Raw genomic sequence first — 23,053 nt, forward strand, 5'->3', positions numbered from 1 at the left:
CATGGCGGTTTAACCTCCGTTCGCTCCACTGTGATGGATTTAGTGTTTTTAGTGTTCTAAAACTGTTGGTCTATGAGCAAAGGGAAAAATTCCTCTACGGACGAATGGCCATAGTAGTCTTGCCCAACTGTTTGAGAATATCAAAAAAGAAGAAGAGAAAGAAGTCATTCTATGTCAACGGTTCGAGTACGTAACTACTCTATTGCAGATTTATATTCGTTTCTAATTCGTGTAATAAAACATCCCCCTCTAAATCGTTAAAAATGTATTTTTGGTCGAATAAAAAGGTAAACCAAACGTAATAGATATCACAGAGCCGGAAACCTAACGGTTGAACCTAACCTACGTCTTGTGCCTGACACTCTTTCGGTGTCCCTCCCTCGCGGTCCTCATCGAAGGCGCCACGACGCCCGACGTCTGCGGTAACTGCACGCTTATGTTGTGCCTGACGCCGGGCGTGTCCGCGATCGTGACGTGCCTAAAAGGCAACGCAGCGGCGACGACCGACGCCGGAACCTTCTCGTCCGCGTGGGCGTGGCCGTTTCGAGCCGGCCACGCCCACCCGCCGTTTCTATTGGCGGGCGCGTGTGTCGCGGGGCGGAGCTTGTCCTTTTGTCGTTCGAGCGGTATCCTGGGGTCCACGGGCGGTTTATATTCCCTCCCCGCCCCCGAGTCTTTGGAAACCGGCCCCCTCGCCCCCACTCGTTCGCCCGTGGGCCCGTTTCGATGGTCGTGGATCTTTAACTTTTCTTCGTCGACGTCGTCGTCGTCGACGTCCTCGTTCTCCTCCTCGATGACGCTGCTCTGGATCCATTGCCTGATCCGGTCCTTCTTCGCGTTCCTGTCGACGGTGGTCTCGAGGCCGTAGAGGGCGAGAGTGCGCAGCAGCTTGTTTTTCTCCTCCGGCGAGCTGTGGAAGCTGTACATCGACGGGCACAGGCCCTCCTCCTCTTTCAGCGTCTCGTTCGTCTTCTCCATGCCCTTCGACATCCATCGGTCGTCGGTGAACCTATCGACACCCGATGTCGGAAGCAGTTATAGTACAACCAAAAATATAGCTAACCGCGGACCTTGGGGTATTTTCGAAGCGTTTATTTTAACATCAGGTGATATGTATCATTCAATCTGAATTAGAGTATGTTCGTATATATTACGCAGGTATTTGGCTGTGATCCTTCCAGTAAGTACGTATTTACGTAACTGATTCTCGAGCTTTGACCCCGCCGCGATGCTGTTTTCACTAGATAGTTCAAAGGGTAAGGGTGAGGACCTTTACTCTATTTGAAGAAAAGGATTTTCAGTTCAGAAATTTCGTATAAAAGTGTCTTGGACTGTCTTGAAGATTATAAATATTATAATTTTATTTTTGTGTGCCAAAAGTGCCCCCCCCCCCCCCCCCTGCCCACGACATCATCATTGTTATTGTTGTTATATTTCGACATTTTTTGAATCCTTGGTTAAAATAGAGAACATTTTCCTTAAGAATTTTGGATAGTTTGGGCAGATATTGAGATTATAGTGTTTTTTTTTCATATTTTGATTGCCCCACATAAAATTGTGTTGTTACGCTTCTGGTACTGCAACCAAAATTTAACTACAGACTAAGAAGTCCGTCTCGGCTTATACAGGGTGCCGTTTTGGCGAATTCAATTAACAAAATCTCAAGATTTTTAAAGGGAACACCCTATATTTTTATTCAGATGTCAGTTGTGGGACGAAAAATAAGGTAAATTTGTAATTTATATATTTATATTCGAGGTTTAAGATAAGACCCGTAGAAATTCTTGTTGAATTAAAAACCGCCCACACTATGCAATTTTAAGTATTTTTTAAATTGCAAAGACGTGATACTACTTCTTGCTAACCTTGCTACCTATGGCTAACAATACAGGGTGTCCATTAATACGTGGAAATTTCGAAAAAAATTGACTCCATACTACTTACTTAAACAGGTTTAATAAAAATCTAAAAAATCTAATATCAAAAATAAATAATTTTTTGGTAAACCAAAAAACTATAACTTATCTAAAATACAAATAAAACATTTTATTTTAAATCTGGAATATCTCAAAAGGTAAGAAAAATTTAAATATAAGATAAATTACAAACTTACGTTATTTTTTCTTCTACAATTGACATCTGAATAAAAATATAGGGTGTTCCGGGTAGATAAATTCGCGGTTTGACGGTAACAAACAGTAGGCAAAGTTAATCGCGGGGTCGGTTCCAAAAGCACTATATCTCTGGTGGAAGTATACTCGCACCTGTAGACGTCGGAGAGGGTGGCGGGGCGTCGCTCCGGCTTCGGCTCCAGGTACTTTTTGAACAACCTCTGAGCTTTGGACGATACCAGCTTGAACAGTTTCGGCTGCCGCTTGATCGGCAACGCACTGTTCTGCCACGACAGGTATCTGGCGTACCTGGGGTCTTCGCGGGACGCCTTCTGCCACGGCAGACACCCCGTCAAGCAGACGAAGATGACGATACCGAACTGCCACACGTCGTGCGACGTGTTGGTCCTGGAAAATCGAGGTCGTTAAACCCCCGGGACGCGAGACCGCTCCGAGATGACTCTCACGCGTAGCTGCCGTCCGTGGGCACCTCGAGGATCTCGGGGGCGGCGTAGGGCAGCCACTCGTTCCTGCGCAGCACCGTCGAGCCCGCTTTCCGGGTCTCCCCGAAGTCGCATAGTTTGATCCGCGAAAAGTCCGATTTGAACACGAGAATGTTGTCCAGCTTGACGTCGCGGTGCACCAGGTCCCTGGCGTGCATGAACTCCAACGCGGCGGCCAATTGACGCGCCACCCTCTTCGTATGCAGCTCCCCGATACCGATCTCGGAGACGTTCGAGGTTAGATCGCCTGGACAAACGGACTTGAAATTTCGCGACAATAATATTGACTATGCACTCGAGATAGAAGCCGTTATCGCGCGTATTTTTAACGTCCTTCACAGTCCGTGCAATGAACATTTTTTACCCGCAGTATTTACATGAAACCAAACAAAACGGAACAAGTACAATATCTAAATACAGGAAGCATTGAACTGGGGTGGCTTTTACTTGATCAAAGTCCCACAGTTGTACGCGGTGCATCCTACCAGAACAATAACCTTTAAAATACAAAGCCGCCTAATGACTTTGCAAACTGCGTAGCGCAGTTTAAGTGAGTTTAAGAGGAAGAGTAAGCTCTGTTGCCGTGAAAAATGATATACTCGGTTTGATTCTGTGGTGGAGCATCGCGCGCGGCGGTTTAACCTCCGTTCGCTCCGTACAGAATCCCTTGTAACTGTCCCCAAAAATTTTGAAAGCGGTTCCCACTGGGTGGATTTAGTGTTTTTAGTGCTTAGTTAATGGTTTAAAGTGATAATTGTTGCCGACCCCATGGTTTTTGCTCGTTCACGCCGGTAGGGAGGCCGGATGGGCCCGGATGGTCCGCGGTGGAAGCGGGGGGATGCCGGTTTTTTTTTGGTATCGATCAAAATTGTTTTTTTGCTAGTTGAGCAAATACTGGTCATATTTTTTCTTTGTACGTGTTGGTCTATGGCCAAAAGCGAAGATCCTCGACGGAAGTCGGCAATGGGCAAATGATCCTAGCAGTCTAGCCTAACAGTTTTTGTGAAACCCATTATTGTACTTGTACTCTGTTTACGTTTAAGGTTAGGAACGAAGAGCATCTTCTTTTCTAATATACGTGTGCATAATTTCGTAACGACGAAGCTACAGCTTTAATAAGTTTCCGGAACGGACTTTACCGAGTGGGGCGTACTCCTGCGAGAACACGTAGAATCCGGCAGTCTCGAACGCGACGTCGTACGCGGTGACGATGTTCTTGTGGGCCCCCAGGTGTAGGCCGTAGTGGAACTCCCTGTAGAAATCCTTGAGCGCTGTATAGGGCTTCGGCAGCGCCTTGAGCACCATCTCCGTGTCGGTCGCGCGGTGCTCGACCAGCAGAATCTTGCCGAACCAGCCCTCGCCGACGATCTGTAGGATGTCGAACTCGTCCACCAGGTTGACGCGCTCGAGCTCGAACTCCCTGACCTTGTGGACGCTGCCGCCGGGCGCTGCTGCTCTAGCGGCGCCCGCCATACCGTCATAACCCGAAAACGCACGGTACTATATCCACCACCTCTTCTCGGACGCACTATTAAAAGTATGCGAAACGCGCGGCGAGACTATCGGCCGCTCACTGGGTCGTCCAGACGCCCGACGACGACGACGACTTCGTCGCCCGCGACTACACTGGCAGACGTAAAAGTCGGAACAGCTGGACAGGAGGAAAATAGGAAAAGAAACAAGAAAATTGGTTCTGAACTTTGCTATTACCTTCTTACGTGATGTTGTCTATAGACAATATTAATTAATTACATTTTTTAAATGTGTTTTTTTTTAAAAAAAAATATTTTGGAATTCCTATTTGAAAAACTGATTTATAGGTAGATAAAGGGGAAACATCGGCTCTGGTCGTATTAGATTTAAGTAGAGCTGTGTCATGTAAAAACTTTCAATTTATTCATAACCTCAAACGAAGAGATCATGTAAGTCATAAACTTCACGATTTAAACTGGTTAAATATATATTTTTTGCTTGTTTTCTTCACAAACTACTGGACACCCGTCATATTTGTTGGTTGATTAAAGGCTGATTCTCGTTTACGTCTGTTAAACTACGTGATAAAAATCCTCATTGCCCTTTTAAGTTTCATTTAAAAAATATATCTACTACCAAGTTCTCTTTATTTAATATCGTTTTTTTATCGTTTTTCTTTTTTGATTTGTTGCTTGATTCATATCTTTGTACGTAAAATTGGTATACTAAATGAAGTTTAAATTGTCTTATTGCGAACTCGGAAAGTTTAAAATAAAGGCGATTTTATTTATTTATTTATTATTATTTACATGCTGAATTCCACTAAACCAATAAGAGTCTAATTTTATTTATATTTCTCCTATCGATCCGGCTGTTTCGAGCCAATTTCCCTTTGATATATAATATTTAGACATTTATCGAAATGTTTCGAATGTTTTCTTCATAACCGAAAGGGCATCGGATCACTGCGCCACGGAACACAAACGATGATGTTTAGTTTGGAATCCCGCCGAATTAAGTTCCGCGTGACGTCAGTGACGCGTCGGCTCCGCCTACACGCGCAATGTCATATCTTTGTCCGGTCGGGCAGTGTACGCGGGCGTCGGGAATTCAACGGAAGCTAAATCCGCAACGCCGGACGGCTTATTTATAGCCGCGGACGCTTTGTTGGGCGAGTCAGCGGCGCAGGGAGTCGGCTTCGTAGACGGCCGCCACGTGACAGTGGCGTGCTTATCTCGGGGCTCGAGTGCCGCGTTTTATCTCGCAGTGCATCGGGCTTTATAAGAGCCCGATGCAAGCGGCGATGCAGATTTTTTTTTACCGCCCGATGTCTCGAACGACGTTGTTGCTGTGGTTCGCGGTATGCTCGGCGGCGGCGGCCGCCCGGGGGTGGTTACGCATAGCCAACGGGGGCGCGGTCGGGGCCGGCGGCTACAACTACACAGTCAGCGTGCGGAGGAACCTAGTGCACGCGTGCGGCGGCTCGATCCTCAACCAGAGGTACGTGCTGACGGCGGCCGTGTGCGTCTGCGACGAGAACGGGTGAGTAGGAGCGTCGCCGACGCCGTCCACGTATCGAGACGCGACGACGACGACGTTTCAGGCCCGTAAACGTTACGTCACTGACGGTCCAGTACGGGACCGTTAACGTGACCGCCACCAACGACAAGAGCGTCGCCGTCGCCAACGTCACCTGCTATCCCTTCGCGAGGAACGTACAGAACAATGACGTCGCCGTGTTGCAAGTACGACCCCGGGGACGAAAGTCTTTGCACTTTTAACGGTTGCGTTGCAGCTGGCAGCCGCTTTGAACGCGTCCGACAATTCGTGGTCTACGGTGACCTTGGCCGACACCTTCGACACCGACTGGACCAACCAGGGCGTGGTCGTGGGCTGGGGCGTCACCGAGCCGTACGGGAACATGTCGTCGACGCTGCTCCAGCTCGACGTACAGATTCTGGCGGACGCGATTTGCTCGCTCCGCATTAACTACTTGCGCCATCTGTGTTCGACGGGCGGCGACGGCGGTCTGTGCGAGGTGAGGTTACGTGGTCCGTGGCCGGACGGGCGAGTAATTAATTTTGCAGGGAGACTTCGGGTCGCCGCTCGTAGTCGGCGGCCTCCAGGTGGGCATCGCTTCGTACAGCCTGGGGGCGCGCTGCGGCGTCACCGGCGCCTTCATGCCCGACGTCTTCACCCGGATCACTTACTACGTCGACTGGATCCGAGCCAACTCGCAGCCGTAATCGCGATTCGAGATTTGTTTGTCAAATAAAAGTGCTGATAGTCGTATCGGATTTTTATTTTGGTTAAAAACGTAAACTTCACCTTCGCCGCGGAATATAGAATTCATGGACAAAATTTTGTGTGCTTCTTTTATAAGTTCCGGTTTGGGTTTAGGGATTTTAAGTAGTAGAGGCTCAAATGTGTCCACCATGTCTTCTGAGCCCAATATTGAAACCGGTCAATGTGTTTGAGAGACGAGAACTTGCGTTGCGCACCCCAAGACACTAGACTCGAGTGTCTGGACATCGCTGTTTGGAAACAAAAAGGCGCAATCTGCACTTGATTTAGATATGTGAGAGAGCCGTTGTTAGATAATGCCATATGCAGAAAGAAATGCTTTAAATCCCGAGCAATACTTCATAAACAAAACCCAAGTATTGTTCTGGGTAACCTAGGAAGGGCAAATCCCCAGATAAAACAAACTGCGACCACATGCCCAGCCAACGATAATAACGACTATTCAATTCAGGTGATTAATTTTCTCTATATGTGACAGCCCAATAGATCAACTTTTTGAGTTGCGAAGTAAATGGACTAAATTGCTCAAAACCTAACAGATATATAGAGAAGACCAGCTAAGGAAAAGAAATTAGGTACCTTCTGCACCTCTCATTTTGAAATTGTTCTAATTTATCTCTTATTTGAAGCCTTCGCCCTCGATGAAATAGTTCAACACTACTTATGGTAAAACAAGGCTCCCAGTAGTAATACAAGTTTCAATAATAAATTATTCTGTATTGACTTTACGAAAAAGTAAAGATAATTTCGTGTATCTTGTGATGGTTTGTAAGTAAAGTTCAGCAGACACGTTTACAGTTGCCTCTTTGAAAATGCAAATTATTGGAAAGCGATTATTACGACTTGGTGTTAATGCGGGAGGCCCAAGTCGTGAAACTATTTGTTTAACTTCATTGGCCGGTCGATCGTCAAAAATATCACGCAAAATAACGGTTTTTATGAGGTTGTAATTGTAATCACGTGCAAAAAATTGGTATTTGCCAGTTCACCGTGCCTATTATTGCCTAAAATGCGTTAAATAACCAACCGCCAAGCGATGGTCCATGGCTAACGCCACGGACCACAAGGCCCACGGAACGAAACGAAAGTGAAACTCAAAACGAACGACCGGAAACGTTTATTTCGCTTAATTCGCCGAATTCCTGATGATCCAGTCGTAGTAGTGCGGTACTCTAGCGTACACGTTGGGAGTAAGGGAGCTGGTCACTCCGCAGGTGCTGGTAATGAAGGAGGCTATGCCGACTTGCTCGCCGTTGACCACGAGAGCCGTTCCGGAATCGCCCTGCGAACAGAAACGCGTTAAGACGCAACTGACGCGAAAGGGAGAGGCGCCGTACGTTGCAAGCTCCTCCGATGGTGGCCCCGAAGCATATATGATGAGTATTATCGAACCTCAGCCCGCAGACGAAGTTGGTGTAAGTCTGGACGTCTAATTTCTGAAGCGTCGACGGTATTGGCCCGTTTTGCTAAAAACCGACCGCATTAAGACGATTCCGGCGCGCCCCGTACGTCGTTTCTTACCCACAACCTACCCCACCCTACGATCACGCCCCTGTGCTGCGAGGAAGTGTCGAAATTGCGGCTCAACCTGACTGGTTCCCAAAGTCCGTTGTTCGGGATTGGGCTGACGAGCTAAAAACGACCTTAAAACGTCGTCGCGGCACAGACCACTGAATTACCTTTAGCACGGCCACGTCGTAGGTCAGTCGGGCGCTGTTGAAGGGCGCCAGCCTGATTTCTTGGACGCGGACGCTCCTCTGCTCGGTCTGCGAGATGTGCACGGACCCATACTGGATCGAATATAAGGCCGGATTGGCCGCCTGGCCTCTGAAAAGCTCGTCAAAGTCGTTTCGTGACGTCCTCGTTCGCGTCTTACCTGTCGTTGTCGTATACGCAGTGGGCGGCCGTGAGGACGAACCTGTCGCTCAGGATGGTGCCTCCGCACACGTGTCGAAGGTTGTTCCTCAGGGACACCTGCGAACGACGCGATCGTTACCTTACGGGGCGTAACGTTAGCGCTATACTTACGACGTATCGGAACTCGCCTTCCCTTGCGTCCGTACCGTTCACGATTCTGGGGTCGATGACGAAAGCTGCAACGCGGGCAGGGTTAAGTTTTGGTTACTTTCAATGTACACAGATCTTACCAGAGCAAGACGCTAGCGCCAGGAGCAAAATAACCGCGGGAGCTTTCATTTCGCGAACTACTTAAGCACTGCAACGAAACCTACTTAAGTAAAGTCCGCTTCGTTCCGTCCGCCTATTTTATAAGCCCGTTATCGAGTACCCGAGTGGTTTTTAATACCGCCATCAATCTTGCGGATTATACCCGCTTCGAGTGGTCGCATTATCTGTTTTATCTCGACGACGTGTTTCCGCCTGCGAATTTTTCGTTTTCGCCCGACGCCCAGATGGCCTTCACGTCGAATCCGGCGCGTGACGTCACCCATCCCCCACCCCGCCCGCAAATGACTAACGCCCCAGGAAATAAAACGAGCAACGATCGCGGAAAAACGTTTTATTTCGCTCAGTTCGCCGAATTCTCGAGGATCCAGTCGTAATAGAAGGGCACCCTCGAGTACACGTTGGGCGAGTTTGGCCCGGAGACGCCGCAGGAGCTCGTTATGAAGGAGGCGATGCCGACCTGTGCGCCGTCGACCACCAGAGCAGTGCCCGAGTCGCCCTGCGAACAGAAACGCAACACTTCAGACGCGAGAAGGTCGAGAGCGACGACAGCTTACGCTACAGGCACCCCCGGGGCTGGCGCCCAAACATATGTGGTGCGAATTGTTGTAATATTCGCCGCAGATGGCGCTGGTATAGGTCGATACGTCCAATTTTTGAAGTACCGTCGGGGACCGCCCGTTATCCTGAAAAAAAAACAATTATCTCCGTTTTTCCGCGGGTCCCTTTTATCCGTGCTTACCCACAGCCTTCCCCAGCCGACGATGACGCCGCTGTGCTGAGAGGACGCGTCGAAATCGCGTCCCAGCTTCACCGGTTCCCACAAACCGTCGTTTGGCAGCGGGCTGACGAGCTGAAAACAAAGCGGTTACGTCACATTATCACGGAACACCGATTCACCTTGAGCACGGCGACGTCGTAGATTTGTTTTTCCATGTCGAACGCCGCTATCGTGATCTTCTCGACGTCTACGCTCCTCTCGTCTGTCGCCGAGATGCTCACGGAACCGTACTGGATGGAAAATAGATACGGATCCGCCGCCACCCCTCTGAAACGGCCCAAAATATCATTATGTGACGTCATTGTATTCCCGCTACTTACGGGACGATGTAGTAGACGCAGTGCGCGGCCGTCAAGATAAACCTGTCGCTGAGGATGGACGCCCCGCACACGTGGCTCAGGTTGTATCTCAGAGAAACCTGAAACCGTAAGTACGGAACGTGTGACGGATAACGATTATCATGTACTTACGACGTACGGGAATTCGCCTTCGCTGGCATCCGTGCCGTTGACGATTCTGGGGTCGACGACGAACGCTTGAACATTTCATGGTTAAAATGTGTTTTTTCGGCCACAACGGTTAACTTACCGGTGCAAGAAGCAACCGCGAGGAGCAGAATAACAAACGACTGATTCATTGCGTGACCGGGAAAAAATTAAGTGCCGCTCATACACCTGGCTCAATTTATAGTTTCGTTATCGCGAAAGCATCTGGCTGGAGTATTTTTTCAACATCGCGCTAGCAATTTTCGGGCTCGAGTGCCTTTTTTATCTTGCTTTCGATTTCCGGTGCTTCGAAAATAATTTGCATGTCGCGTCACAGACCGCAACCGCGCGGTTTGTTCTGTGGGTGACGGGTTCTGAAAATCCGCGGGACGTCTAACGATAATGCCGTTGTGATCGCTCGAATCATGGAAAAGCGTTTCGAACAGCTAGACGAGTTCATTAAAGACGACGACAAAGTCGTGAGTGGTCGCTGGTTAAGTCGAAGCCGAATATTAGCTGCGAGTTTTAGGTTACTGTCGCGTCTTTCGCTTGCGATGCGGGTCTGTCTCTGGAAGAGGCGAAGCTCGCCATCCAGCGGTACGTAGAGGCGCGCGAGCGAGCGGACGAGCTCACCGTAACGTACGTTTTGAACGGAACGCGTAAAAACGGCCAAGGCACGGCGGTTTCTATAGTCAGAGGTCACGAATTGGAGGATCGTAGGCGGCTGTACGAGGATGGGGCGGTCGCGACTGTATTTAGCGTTCAAAAAGCGGCCGAAATCGACTTTAATTTCGTCGCGCTAGCCGACCCCTTTAGCCGCAAGGATGTGGAGCACCCCATGTAGGTTAAGTTCAGAGTCGCGGTTAGTTTGTAATGTGGGAGCCTGGTTGCAGCGAGGGGTCGATTGTGGGCAAAAATTGCAAGCGCAGGACTTTGAAAAACCACCAGGTCACCCCTGTCGCGTCTGTACGTGAGGTTAAGGTGGAACCCGACACTAAGGTTTGTGGGTGGAGGCAGTTGTGAGGTTTCTTATGCGCGGAAGCCGGTTTTTTAGGCTCCCGTTGAAACGGCGAAGCGGAATAGTCCCAAGAAAAATGGAATCTCTAACTTTTTCAACAAAATGGCGGAGAAATCGCCGTCACGTGCTACCGAGAGTGTCGGGAAAGTGACGTCCTCGCCCTCGCGTACCACGGGGAGCGTCGAAAAAGTGAAGGAGGAGAAAAAAATCGCGCGTAACGGAAGCGAGAAGAAACGCAAAGCGGAGAATAAGCGCGAAAGCGATAAGAAACGGAAGAGGATAATGGTGGTCGAGGATTCCGAGAGCGACGACCTGTTCGGGTCGGAGGATGACGAACGAGTGTTTGATAAATCGGGCGATGAGCCTGAGAAAGCGCCGGCCAAGCAGCCCGCGTCGACAGCCATGCGGAGGAAAGCGGTCAACCGCACTTACGAGGATGAGGAAGGCTTCATAGGTGAGCCGGGGTTTTTTATTCTCAGGGTTTTTCTAACGGAGGTTTTAGTGACACGCACGGAGTACGTTTTCGAGCCCGCGAGCGAAGACGAGGCCGCAGAAGCGGCTCCTGCCAAGGTGCCGGATAAAAAAATTGAGCGGGAACCTTCGGAGAAGGCATCCAAGGGTAAAAAGGGCCCGAAAAAGCCTTCGAATCAGCCCACCCTGATGAATTTTTTCAGCAAAAAGTGATTTTTTTTACTCTGATTAATCTTTATTAAACATTTTTTACAAACGCGCGTTTTTTTTTTCATTCCCGCAAATCCACGTCCTGGTATAACCGGTCGGTGATGGGAGTGCCCAAACCTATTGGGTGCCTTACCGTCGGCTCCTCCCCTTCTTTCGCTATCCGGTACTTGTACTTGCTACTAGCCAAGTTGTAAACGATTTCCATCTGCAAATCTTCCTCGGTAGCAGATTTACTTTCCCTCAACACGAGCTCCCTCATCAACGGGGGTAGCTCCATCCTCTGAGGCAATATTTTCGTTTTGTCAAAATCCGTGAGGGGCGCGCCAGTGTACTTGGCCTCTTCGTCTTTCGGTACGAGCTGGTAGTCATTTTTGTAACTGCTCATGCAAATATGTACAGGTTCGGGCATCCGCATGCCCCTGAAAGTCCTCTCCGCCACGACCTTAACCCGTCTCATGTTCTAAAACGGACCGCTTAACGAAACGCGGACGATCTCAGCGCGTACTTACGTCCATCGACGGATTCTCGGGCGCCGGCAGCGGCTCCACGCTCAGGATCTTCAAGTAACTGAGTTCCGGGTAGCGCTGGAAGCGGCCCCGCGTCACTATGCGTCCCACGCCGAAGTTTTTCAGGTTGCCGACGATCTCCCACAGCGATTTGCCGAGAAAATCGTTCGTTCTACCGATGTATTTGTACGGCATCCTGTTTGTTTTTAGAGCGATGCGGGGAATTTGAGGTTAACGTCGCCCGCACAGGATATAAGGTTGGTTTAGCCTCTATGGGAGAACAACGGTGGCGACGTCTGCGGGGTAATAGCCGAACCGGCAAACAATTATCAATTTGCATTCACTGCTTTGACATTTGGATATTCGGATTGATAGCGCAGAGATAGCGCTGCATCGGAATGGACCATGGAGAATAGAAAAAATTGCTATTTTAAATTTTGCTTCAGCAAGATTAGTAGTAACAATTTTCTCGATTTCCTTATGGAATGCAGAAAATCGCAATGTCTTTCGTCGGAGGGCAATACGCAGGTGATTTTGCCCAGTTGGTGAAGAAATATTTAGTTAAAAGGAACTTTATTTTGGGTGGGTAGCATTGCACGAGGCAGATTGATTCTTGTCCGCTGCCTACAGAATCCTAGTTTTTCAACATTTAAGATTTGTTTTCGGTCAAATTGTTAATGATTTTAGTGTACAGATGGTGTGTATTAGTGTTATAACTCTCCCGCGGTTTTGCTGTTTGTTGTTGGTCCACGCCGCGTTTTTTATAGTATCGATTAAAAAAAACATTTTTTCGACCAGTGTTAGTGAATGGGTTGGTCGGTGACCAGCGCGAATCCGTTAACCTTATTTGTATTAAAGTCTAAACACGGTGTAAATCGTTTACGCGGCATGTATTAATGTTGAACTATGGTAGTGATTGGCCGATTGATCTGAACAGCTTGGCCAATCGAGATAAAGAAAAGAAGAAGAATGCTGTTTTGACGAGGTTAGGTGGTGGTGTTTGGGGCGGGAGTCGTTGTCCGTTGCGCGTCGAAACTTTACCGTGAGGATGTCGAAGCCGAAGCCCCCGATTGACTGGAAGAAACGCGTGAAGCAGGAGTACATGCGGTTGCGGCAGCAGAAGCGCTACAAGCGGGCGGACGACGTGAAGATCGCGTGGAACAAGAACCGAAACAAGATGACCGATACGCTGGTCGCCGAGCAGAAACGGTGGACGGACAACAAAGTCGTGTGGGCGCAGACCACGGAGCTCCCGGCCCACGTGACGTGTATGAAAAAGGCGGAAGTGATCGGCAACGAGGGCGACATCCAAGTGGTCGCGATCAAGATAATAAACGCTGTCACGCCGATCCCTACGATGTACAACTGGGCCCCGATCCAGCAGAACTTTATGGTCGAGGACGAGACGGTGCTGCACAACATCCCGTACATGGGAGACGAGATCCTCGACCAGGACGGCACCTTCATCGAGGAACTGATAAAAAATTATGACGGCAAGGTGCACGGTGATAGGGAATCAGGCTTCATCGACGACGAGCTCTTCGTCGAGCTCGTCCACGCCCTGATGCAATACCAGGACAAGCCCAGCGAGAAAAAGAAAGAGGACGCGGACAACAAAGATGACGGAGAGAAGAAGAAAACAGATTACATGGAGTTCCCGACGACGGTCATTTTCCAGGCGATTTCGGGGCAGTTCCCGGACAAAGGAGGCCCCGAGGAGTTACGCGACAAGTAATTGACCATACGGCGAGTACGTCTTCGAGGTTAGAGATGTTCGATTTACGCAGGTATATCGAGTTGACGGAGAGGACGGACCCGAACGCGCCCCCCGAGTGCACGCCCAACATCGACGGCCCGAAGGCGGCGTCGGTGCCCCGGGAGCAGACGATGCACTCGTTTCACACCCTGTTTTGCAGACGTTGCTTCAAGTACGACTGCTTTTTGCACCGTAAGTTGTTTCTCATTCAGCTCCCATGCCGGTTTTCTCAACCCACGTGGTATTAAAAAAATCGTTGTATTCTCGTACGCCGCCAACTCCCAGGACAACAAGGTAACCCCCATATATGCCTTCTCCTGTTTCGTTTAGCTGTTGTTTTTTTTTTGTGCATAGGTCTCCAGGCCTGCCATCCGGGGCCCAATTTGCAGAAGAGACGCGGCCCCGATCTCAAACCGTTCACGGAGCCCTGCGGCAATGACTGCTACATGCTTTTGGTAAAATAAAACAATGTTGGCCTTTTCCTGCAAAGCGTTAAATGTTTGACTCTGGCCGAGTCGAACTATCTGTCCCGTGTACATATTTTTGAAAGATGCTTAAGAATTTCAGAATTGTGCCTGATGGAAATAACACAAAATATCCAGGAAATATATCAGAATTTTTAACATAAGACAGACAGAAAAAATAGCTTAAAATAAGTCCTACAACTACAAGAGTGAGATGACCTTTTTTATAAAAAAAAGTAAAAATTCCTTCTGATTGCAATAATTAATATTGGCAAACTTCAAGTCAACGTGCAAGTAATGTATTAGTCATAACAAAAACTGTCAAATTTTAATATTTCGCTACGACAACATTCTCAATTAATTACCTGCACACATTTAATGCTTCGATTCGTCCCTGACGAGAAATTCCGACCTATTCTTCAAAAATTTGTCTTATTAAATGTATACCTACATTTCGTTTTCGGTTGCCTTTCAGCCCTTCCAATAATAGAAAGTAACAAAATACTTTTTATTTTTAACCATACGTATACGCGCGCCACCTGTCGGATGGTAGCGAAACCGCGGTTTGGCCGATCGTCTGGCAGAGTTCAGGCGCACTTGTCAAGCACCGTAATTGCAGGAGGCGGTGAAGGAGAAGATGGCGGCGAAGGCGCGTCAGGACGAGGAGAGCGAGTTGCAGCAGGAAAAGAAGCGAAAATCGGCGGTGGAAGCAGCGGACGCGAAGGCCGGCCCGACGGGGAACCCCCGCAAGATCTGCAAGCAGCAGAGCGTTGATTCGGGCAACGAGGCCAGTTCGGAGGACAGCAACGACAGCAACAAGTACAAAGGTTGGTAGGAAAGCTTTTTTTTTGAGAGCGTCTTTCGAAAGGCAAAAGAGTACTGCAAAAACAACGTCGATGGAACGTCGGAGGTTGTGAAAGCTTTTGTTAAATTCCCAGGTCTGGTCGGTATTACACTAAATATTTGTGTACTCTAAAACTGCATTGGTTATCACCAATAATTACATTTATTTAAGTTATTTCTATCTTGCGGTTGATGTCCCAAATAACTGACGCATGTGGGAAACCAACAAATTCAAAGTCGTATTTAATTGCGTTCAAACAAATGGAAAACACAACAATTTAAGTGTAACCATATTTGTAGTGACCAAGTAACCAACCAACCAGCAGTGTTTCGACAGATAAATAGCCATAGAGCCCTTTATTTTGAAAGTGGCTTAAGTCCGTTTTCGTCTTTTATCATTATATATATATATATAAATATATATATATATATATATATATATATATATATATATATATATATATATATATATATATATATATATATATATATATATATATATATATATATATATATATATATATATATATATATATATATATATATATATATATATATATATATATATATATATATATATATATATATATATATTCTCACGTATTGATTCACGGATGGAAAAATGTGATGACACTATATTCCGGGATATCATCCGTTCGCTCGTTGAACTCCGACTGGAATCCTGCATCCGACTGGAATCCTGCAGACGTTTCGCCAAAATCTCATTTGGCATCTTCAATGCTCGCGCTCCGAAAACACTTCGAACACTTCCAGTCGGATGCAGGATTCCAGTCGGAGTTCAACGAGCGAACGGATGATATCCCGGAATATAGTGTCATCATATATATATATATATATATATATATATATATATATACAGGGTTTTTCACTTAAAACTCCGTACGCCAATAAGTCCAAAACGAAAAGAAATATTTAATTTCTGTAAAAAGTAGTCAAAGTGTGGGGTCAAGTAGATATTTCCTAAAGTTTCAAAAATTCGACGCCTGCAAAGAGCTGGGCGTCGCGACGCGTCGAAAAATTATTCGATTGCAGAGACTTTGGAAATACGCTCATACAAAAGTACATATTATTTAAAAACTTTTTTGTTATTTACTCAAACTTATTTACTTTACCCGTTTCTAAGTTATACCGATTTAAAGTAAACATTTCTTGATTAATAAAAAATGTGATTAACGCTTATTTTTACAAGTATGCCATGAATGTTAGCTACTATGGCAACCATTGTTATCGCAGTTGTTTTAAGTGCAATTACAAACAATAGATTTCAACTATTTTAGTATGATTTTATTTATTATTTTTTATCGATTTAGTTCTGATAACATGATAAATAAATGAAAAAACAGTAAAATACCTACAAGTTAATAACCAAAATTATTATTGCAATTAACTACATAATAAGACATTTCAAAAATTTTGTTTAAAATTATGTCCATCTACTCGAACACAACTATCAAAAACTTTTAACAGATGAGCTTGGGTCACTTGTAGGAGAGTCCTTCTTGTGATAGTGGCACACGCTGCACTAATTTTGTTAATGAGATCAGTCATATCTTCGATAGGTTCTTCATAGATAACGTTTTTTAGGTAGCCCCAAAGAAAATAATCTGGTGGTGTAATGTCCGGGGACCTCGCCGGCCACCTTACCGGTCCGTTAGTACCAAACCATGTATTGGGATATTCTCGGTTCAAATACCTCGTTACTATTTGGGCATTATGTGCAGGCGCATATTCATTCTAGTGTCAAGAGGTACTTCTTCTAATAGTTCCGGAAGTGTAGTTTGAAGAAATTTTAAATAGCGATCTGCATTTAAAGTTCTCTCGTAAAAGTAAGGTCCAATAAGGAATCCATTTAATATGCCGCACCAAACATTGATACTAAAAATTCGTTGGTTACCTCTTTCTGTAATCCAACGAGGATGGTTTTCGGACCAAAAACGACAGTTGTGTCTATTAACGATTCCATTATTTTGAAATCGACTTTCGTCGCTCCATAAAATTTTCGAGAGAAAATTTGCATCTTGGCTATACAAATCGGACAATGTCGCTAAGAAATACATTCTTCTAGCATAATCGCCCGGTTCTAGTTTATGAACTAGTTTACTTTTGTACGGGTGAAAAGAGTTTCTATGTAAAATTCTCCACGAAGAACTTATGGTAACACCGGTATTTTCTTTTATCTCTGATAGGGATATCTTGGGGTTATTATCAACCTGCTGAATTACAGCAGCAGTATTTTCATCATTTGTAGCCGTCCTGTTCCTATCTCTTTAGGTTTTATGAAGCTGCCATATTCTCTTAAGTTTTTACATAAACTTGAAAAGGTTTTTGCATCGGGGACTCTTCTATGCGGATAACGCCGTGCGTAAACTCTTTTTGCTTCTCTACAATTGCATCTGCATTCTCCAAACACCAGTAACATGTCTACTTTTTCCTCATTGCTAAATTGCACCATTTTCACATAATAATTCTTAGTTTTTTTTTAACCGAACAAATTTGGATATTTCTTGTGACAAAATGTGACAATTTTTTGATACAGCAATAACAACTTACGTTTGTAATTGCACTTAAAACAACTGCGATAACAGTGGTTGCCATAGTCCAACATTCATGGCATACTTGTAAAAATAAGCGTTAATCACATTTTTTATTAATCAAGAAATGTTTACTTTAAATCGGTATAACTTAGAAACGGGTAAAGTAAATAAGTTTGAGTAAATAACAAAAAAGTTTTTAAATAATATGTACTTTTGTATGCGCGTATTTCCAAAGTCTCTGCAATCGAATAATTTTTCGACGCGTCGCGACGCCCAGCTCTTTGCAGGCGTCGAATTTTTTGAACTTTGGGAAATATCTACTTGACCCCACACTTTGACTACTTTTTACATAAATTAAATATTTCTTTTCGTTTTGGACTTATTGGCGTGCGGAGTTTTAAGTGAAAAACCCTGTATATATATATATATATATATATATATATATATATATATATATATATATATATATATATATATATATATATATATATATATGATGACACTATATTCCGGGATATCATCCGTTCGCTCGTTGAACTCCGACTGGAATCCTGCAGACGTTTCGCCAAAATCTCACTTGGCATCTTCAATGCTCGCGCTCCGAAAACACTTCGAACTTTGTATATGAGAAACAAGTGACCATTGGTAAATGGTTTAATTATTCAATTAAAAGAAGTATTTCTAAATGCACCTTTAATCGTTCATTTTCGTAAGGAAAATATATTATTTTTTTTTAGATTGCGAGAACGGGGACCCGGTGTCGACGACGACGTCGTTCAGCCTGCTCGGTTTGATGGGCGCGAACGACCACAAAGAGTGGACCGGTTCGGACGAGAGTCTGTTTCGGGCCCTCCACAAGGTCTTCCTGAGCAACTACTGCGCCGTCGCGCAGATCATGCTGACCAAGACGTGTCAGCAGGTGTACGAGTTCGCGCAGAAGGAGGCGGCCGACATCCCCGCGGAGGAGACGGCCCGCGATTACACGCCGCCCCGCAAAAAGAAGAAGAAACACCGTTTGTGGTCGATGCACTGCCGCAAGATCCAGCTGAAGAAGGACTCGAGCAGCAACCACGTGTACAATTTCACGCCGTGCGACCATCCGGGGCTCAACTGCGACCACAATTGTCCGTGTATCGGCGCGCAGAATTTTTGCGAGAAGTTTTGCCAGTGCAGCGGCGACTGTGAGGGCGCCACCGTCTCGGCACGCGGGCGAACGCACGGGAAATCCCGGCAGAAAATCCGACGCCAGTAATTTAAAGAAAACAAAACGGTAAAACGCGGAAAAGGTACACGGCGTGGGGCCACATTATTTTCTCAGGGACCGCTGATTTTAGACAAAAAAAAAAGTTTCGTGGTTTGCGTTCAATTTTAAAATATATATTTTTTAATATATATACAGAGTGTCCGATAAGTGATAGACCGACGTGAGCTTTAAAATTTTCAACGGGACGCCCTATATATTTTGATATTTTTAGAATCCTTGGCGAAAAAGAAGGTAATTTTTATAGAAACCGCTCATTCGAATTTTGTGTAGTTTTTTTTTTTTGTAGATTTTGTACATTATGTTCTTCGGATGGCAGTAATAACTATTTGATCGAATTTTAATCGCGTTTTTTTAAAAGACTCCCTTCTAACGATCCGCGATGACTAGGTATTTTACAATTATAAAGGATATTTTTTTAAAATTTCAACTTGCAGTTTTTTTTTTTTTAATGAGACGCTCTTGTTACTTTCGAAAATCGATGAAATCGAATATTCGAAAGTACAAAAATTTTATATCTCGGTAACGGGTATGGGATCGCCGTTGGTACAGAAATGATCACCGTCGAAAAAAATTTTTTTTTGTCTGTCTGTTCTCCGTCTCGTCTTTGGTTTCTCTTAAATAACTTTTGAACCGTTGGAGCTACAAAAGTGCAGTTTGCGTCCTTTTTAACACTCCACGAGAGACATATACAGGGGGCCCGCAAATTCAAAAAAACTTGAAAAATGGGTATTACAGATAGCAAAAAACTTTTGTATTTAAGGTTTTCGCCTATTGTACAGGGCGTTCCCGATATTCCGCGCTAAATGCGAAATGTGTTAAGTGTCCTAAATTCGCAGATATCAACTTTAGATTTAGCAGAGAAGTGAAAGTCCGCGTCCACATTTAAACTGCAGAAATTGGGCGCAATCAAATATTACCAAGTATTTTTTGAATTTTTTTTTGTGGTAATTTTAGAATTGAAGAAAAATATGTTTTCCTCCATAATCGTTCATCCGATTGGCAAGATTATTTTACCGAAGGTCCAGTGCAATAACATTTATTTTTTCGATTATATACAGGGTTTTCAAATTATAGGCAAAAATGTAAAAGACCGAGAAAATTTTTTTTTTTTTACAGATTACAGACAGATTTTTGTATGCAAAATTATGTTCTTCGGGTGGTAGTAATAACTATTTGATCAAATTTTTAAAAGACTCCCTTATAACGATCTGGGATGACTAGGTATTTTAAAATTGTACAGGGTGTCTTAAATTAAAGGACATTTTTTCAAATTTCAACTTGCATTATTCTTTTTTTTTTTTTAAATGCGGCGCCCCTGTTTTTGATATTTCCTCTGGTAATGGTAAAGTAAAAACTAGGAAAAAAAAAAGGATATGCATTAGGTTTTCATCATCATGTCCACCAACAACTTCTCTATGGTTTATAACATAAAAAAAGACCTGTGGGGTGAGGTCTAGATTTGGAGGTGGCCACCAGACGTTTCCATTTGGTCTTATCTGATTATTGTACTTTTGATTTAAAAATTCAGTATAGTGTTATAGCTCGATATTTGATTCTTGAAGCTGTTGACTTTAAAGTACAAAAGTTTCAAGCTGGGGGATCGTGAAGTATTTTTTAAAAATAAAAACATCGCAAGGGTTCAAGAAAAAGGTAATTTGTCGCAAAATTGTCAAAAATATATGGGGTGTGTCCGTTATTCGCAAAAAACCGAAAATTGGCTTCGTCTTTTAATAAAAAGCTGTGATCAATGTGTCTCACACCACGATATAGGCTCTATGGATCGCTAAAGGTATTTAAGGTTTTCATCTATTGTACAGAGTGTTCCAGATATTCCGTGGTGTATAAGAAATCGATTAAGTGTCCTAAATTCGCGGCAGTCGACTTCAAATTTAGCAGAGTAACAAAAGTCCGTACCCACACCTAAACAGTAGAAATTGGGCTTAATCAAATATCACCACTTTTCTTCTTTTTCCTCTCCCACTCGTATTGGCAGCTACCAACACTGTTACGTTCTTTAGAAAGTTTTCCACCCACACACTTTAAGCTTCGAAATTTAAGAGTTTTATTTGGCGTCATTTTGTAAAAAATACCAATTTCGTCAGCAGGGTACTTTTCTGCTAGTTTTGGCCACGTGCTCTCCAGCCAGTGACGTTTCTGTCGACATCGCGGGTTTCGCCACTTATCTGTCCATAATTTATACCATGCCTCCGTTTGGACTTCCCCAACCATCCTTCCGAAGCCTTGAAATCGATAATGCCAAACTGTTCAGCAAAATTTTCTGACTTTAGTTTGACGATAGGTCCAGAGAGTGGTACTTTTGCTTGGAACCACTGCACCATCGCTCGATCCAAATCTTCAAATTTTGCCTTTCTTAGTTTTTTACTAGAACTCGACTTGTTGATAACCGCATTGTACCGTTTTTATGGTCAAAAAACATCCCGTAACTGAAAAAAATCGTACTTCAGACGACGTTATACGGGGTGCATGGATTTTCGGCCGGGATTTTCCCGGAAATTCGTCCCCGTGCGTCGGAGACGTCGCGTCCGCGGAGAGGGCCTTCTCCGTCGGGCGCGACGTCTCCCGGGGACCGACTCGGTGACCGACACTCCGAACGCGTCGACAGGTCAGAACCGGTTCCCCGGGTGCCGGTGCAAGGCGCAGTGCAACACGAAGCAGTGCCCCTGTTACCTGGCGGTGAGGGAGTGCGATCCGGACCTGTGCCAGACCTGCGGGGCCGACCAGTTCGATATCTCGAAGATTACGTGCAAGAACGTGAGCGTACAACGCGGTCTGCGTAAGGAGGAGCCGGCCGTGACGCCCCGCCCCTCGAGCCTCACGTACCACTCGGTTTCAGATAAGCATCTGCTGATGGCGCCGTCGGACGTCGCGGGCTGGGGCATCTTCCTCAAGGACAGCGCGCAGAAGAACGAGTTTATTTCGGAGTACTGCGGCGAGATCATCTCGCAGGACGAGGCGGACCGACGCGGCAAGGTCTACGACAAGTACATGTGCAGTTTCCTCTTCAATTTGAACAACGGTAAGGTGGTGGGGGGCGGGGATCGGCGCGGTGGTGGATGTCGTCACCGTCGTCGTTTCAGACTTCGTCGTCGACGCCACCCGCAAGGGCAACAAGATCAGGTTCGCGAACCACTCGATCAACCCCAACTGCTACGCGAAGGTGATGATGGTCAACGGCGACCACCGCATCGGCATCTTCGCCAAACGGCCCATACAGCCCGGCGAGGAGCTCTTCTTCGATTACCGTTACGGACCCACAGAGCAGCTCAAATTCGTCGGCATCGAACGCGAAATGGAATTTTTGTGACGTCTTTTTATACGTTGAATAAATTACATTCACGCCATTCGTGTTTTTATTGTCGGCAATTTTCCATCGGAGGTCCATAAGAACTTGGGTGGTGCAGCAGATAAAAAAATTGTCTAGAGATTTGTAAGTTTTGTAAGTTGGCTACGTCTTCAAGTCCTTGGTGCCCCATAAGTGCTGCACTCTATGGTATGAACGTGGACGTAAGTTAATGTATGGGGTTTATCTGCTCCGGTTAAAAAATCACACATAAGTGATCTAAATCGGATTTGGAGTTTTATGCAGTCAGCATTTTCTTCTCAGAATTCCGCTTTATGGTATGAACGTGGACGTAAGTTGATGTATGGGCGATTATCTGTTCCGGTTAAAATCACACTAGCGATAAGTGATCCAAATCGGATCGGAGTTTTATGCAGTCAGCATTTTCTACTCATAATTTTAGGCAGTCGGCAACTGTAGTCCGCCCGTCCACGAAATTTAAAAAATCGAAGTGGTATTTCAAAGAACCGATGCCGGAAATAGGTGGTGAGGAGGACGCTTATGGCTCCACCTATGAGACAAGTTTAAAAGTTCCGTAGGAATCAATTTATTTGAGGCGTATCGGAAAGAGGCGGTGAAGAGAGCATTTAAAACGCGAAGCTTTATACATGTCTTGTCGGAACGAGGCGGTGAGGCGAGTTTCTAAGCGTCATTTTATTTTGGTACTCTTACCACATGGTTTTCATTTTCTAAGGTTATACACTTTCGAATTTTTTTCGATCGCTCCGAGTGACAAAAATCCCGATATCGACTATTTCGGGGAT

At 45.4% G+C, this 23,053-nt stretch overlaps 7 protein-coding genes across 8 annotated transcripts; 3 read left to right on the plus strand and 4 right to left on the minus strand.

Moving 5' to 3' along the window:
• Positions 1–127: 127 nt before the first annotated feature.
• On the minus strand, positions 128–4,284 carry LOC132707603 (serine/threonine-protein kinase SBK1-like). The gene is made up of 4 exons (XM_060679509.1): positions 3,754–4,284; positions 2,579–2,861; positions 2,265–2,519; positions 128–1,009 (listed from the first exon to the last, which is right to left on the minus strand). The coding sequence occupies exons 1-4, from the start codon at positions 4,085–4,087 to the stop codon at positions 343–345; spliced, it is 1,539 nt and encodes a 512-aa protein (XP_060535492.1). The 5' UTR covers positions 4,088–4,284; the 3' UTR covers positions 128–342.
• A 791-nt stretch (positions 4,285–5,075) lies between these two features.
• LOC132707605 (chymotrypsin-1-like) lies at positions 5,076–6,371 on the plus strand. Its single transcript, XM_060679510.1, has 4 exons — positions 5,076–5,629; positions 5,691–5,832; positions 5,883–6,125; positions 6,175–6,371. Exons 1-4 carry the CDS (start codon positions 5,379–5,381, stop codon positions 6,331–6,333), a joined length of 795 nt encoding a protein of 264 aa, XP_060535493.1. The 5' UTR covers positions 5,076–5,378; the 3' UTR covers positions 6,334–6,371.
• A 1,103-nt stretch (positions 6,372–7,474) lies between these two features.
• LOC132707488 (chymotrypsin-2-like) lies at positions 7,475–8,690 on the minus strand. The gene is made up of 7 exons (XM_060679363.1): positions 8,539–8,690; positions 8,420–8,484; positions 8,268–8,365; positions 8,071–8,218; positions 7,913–8,023; positions 7,729–7,857; positions 7,475–7,673 (listed from the first exon to the last, which is right to left on the minus strand). Exons 1-7 carry the CDS (start codon positions 8,585–8,587, stop codon positions 7,518–7,520), a joined length of 756 nt encoding a protein of 251 aa, XP_060535346.1. The 5' UTR covers positions 8,588–8,690; the 3' UTR covers positions 7,475–7,517.
• Positions 8,691–8,900: 210 nt separating this feature from the next.
• On the minus strand, positions 8,901–10,101 carry LOC132707192 (chymotrypsin-2-like). Its single transcript, XM_060678936.1, has 7 exons — positions 9,945–10,101; positions 9,827–9,891; positions 9,677–9,774; positions 9,476–9,623; positions 9,318–9,428; positions 9,133–9,261; positions 8,901–9,074 (listed from the first exon to the last, which is right to left on the minus strand). The coding sequence occupies exons 1-7, from the start codon at positions 9,991–9,993 to the stop codon at positions 8,919–8,921; spliced, it is 756 nt and encodes a 251-aa protein (XP_060534919.1). The 5' UTR covers positions 9,994–10,101; the 3' UTR covers positions 8,901–8,918.
• A 71-nt stretch (positions 10,102–10,172) lies between these two features.
• Positions 10,173–11,568, plus strand: LOC132707191 (uncharacterized). The gene is made up of 5 exons (XM_060678935.1): positions 10,173–10,320; positions 10,371–10,681; positions 10,735–10,840; positions 10,896–11,313; positions 11,362–11,568. The coding sequence occupies exons 1-5, from the start codon at positions 10,267–10,269 to the stop codon at positions 11,541–11,543; spliced, it is 1,071 nt and encodes a 356-aa protein (XP_060534918.1). The 5' UTR covers positions 10,173–10,266; the 3' UTR covers positions 11,544–11,568.
• Positions 11,559–12,309, minus strand: LOC132707193 (uncharacterized). Its single transcript, XM_060678937.1, has 2 exons — positions 12,050–12,309; positions 11,559–12,000 (listed from the first exon to the last, which is right to left on the minus strand). The coding sequence occupies exons 1-2, from the start codon at positions 12,239–12,241 to the stop codon at positions 11,602–11,604; spliced, it is 591 nt and encodes a 196-aa protein (XP_060534920.1). The 5' UTR covers positions 12,242–12,309; the 3' UTR covers positions 11,559–11,601.
• A 683-nt stretch (positions 12,310–12,992) lies between these two features.
• On the plus strand, positions 12,993–22,284 carry LOC132707429 (histone-lysine N-methyltransferase E(z)). Of its 2 annotated transcripts, XM_060679289.1 has the most exons (9): positions 12,993–13,777; positions 13,834–13,994; positions 14,157–14,257; positions 14,886–15,093; positions 18,402–18,523; positions 18,584–18,845; positions 21,552–21,722; positions 21,783–21,965; positions 22,027–22,284. In XM_060679289.1, the coding sequence occupies exons 1-9, from the start codon at positions 13,095–13,097 to the stop codon at positions 22,251–22,253; spliced, it is 2,118 nt and encodes a 705-aa protein (XP_060535272.1). In that variant the 5' UTR covers positions 12,993–13,094; the 3' UTR covers positions 22,254–22,284. The 2 variants fall into 2 exon arrangements, with proteins under 2 accessions (XP_060535272.1, XP_060535271.1); XM_060679288.1 differs by having other exon boundaries at positions 12,994–13,777; positions 18,402–18,845.
• The last annotated feature ends 769 nt before the right edge of the window (positions 22,285–23,053 follow it).

Source organism: Cylas formicarius, unplaced genomic scaffold (assembly GCF_029955315.1).
Source record: "Cylas formicarius isolate icCylForm1 unplaced genomic scaffold, icCylForm1.1 PGA_scaffold_9__14_contigs__length_23061073, whole genome shotgun sequence".
Classification (NCBI taxonomy): domain Eukaryota; kingdom Metazoa; phylum Arthropoda; class Insecta; order Coleoptera; family Brentidae; genus Cylas; species Cylas formicarius.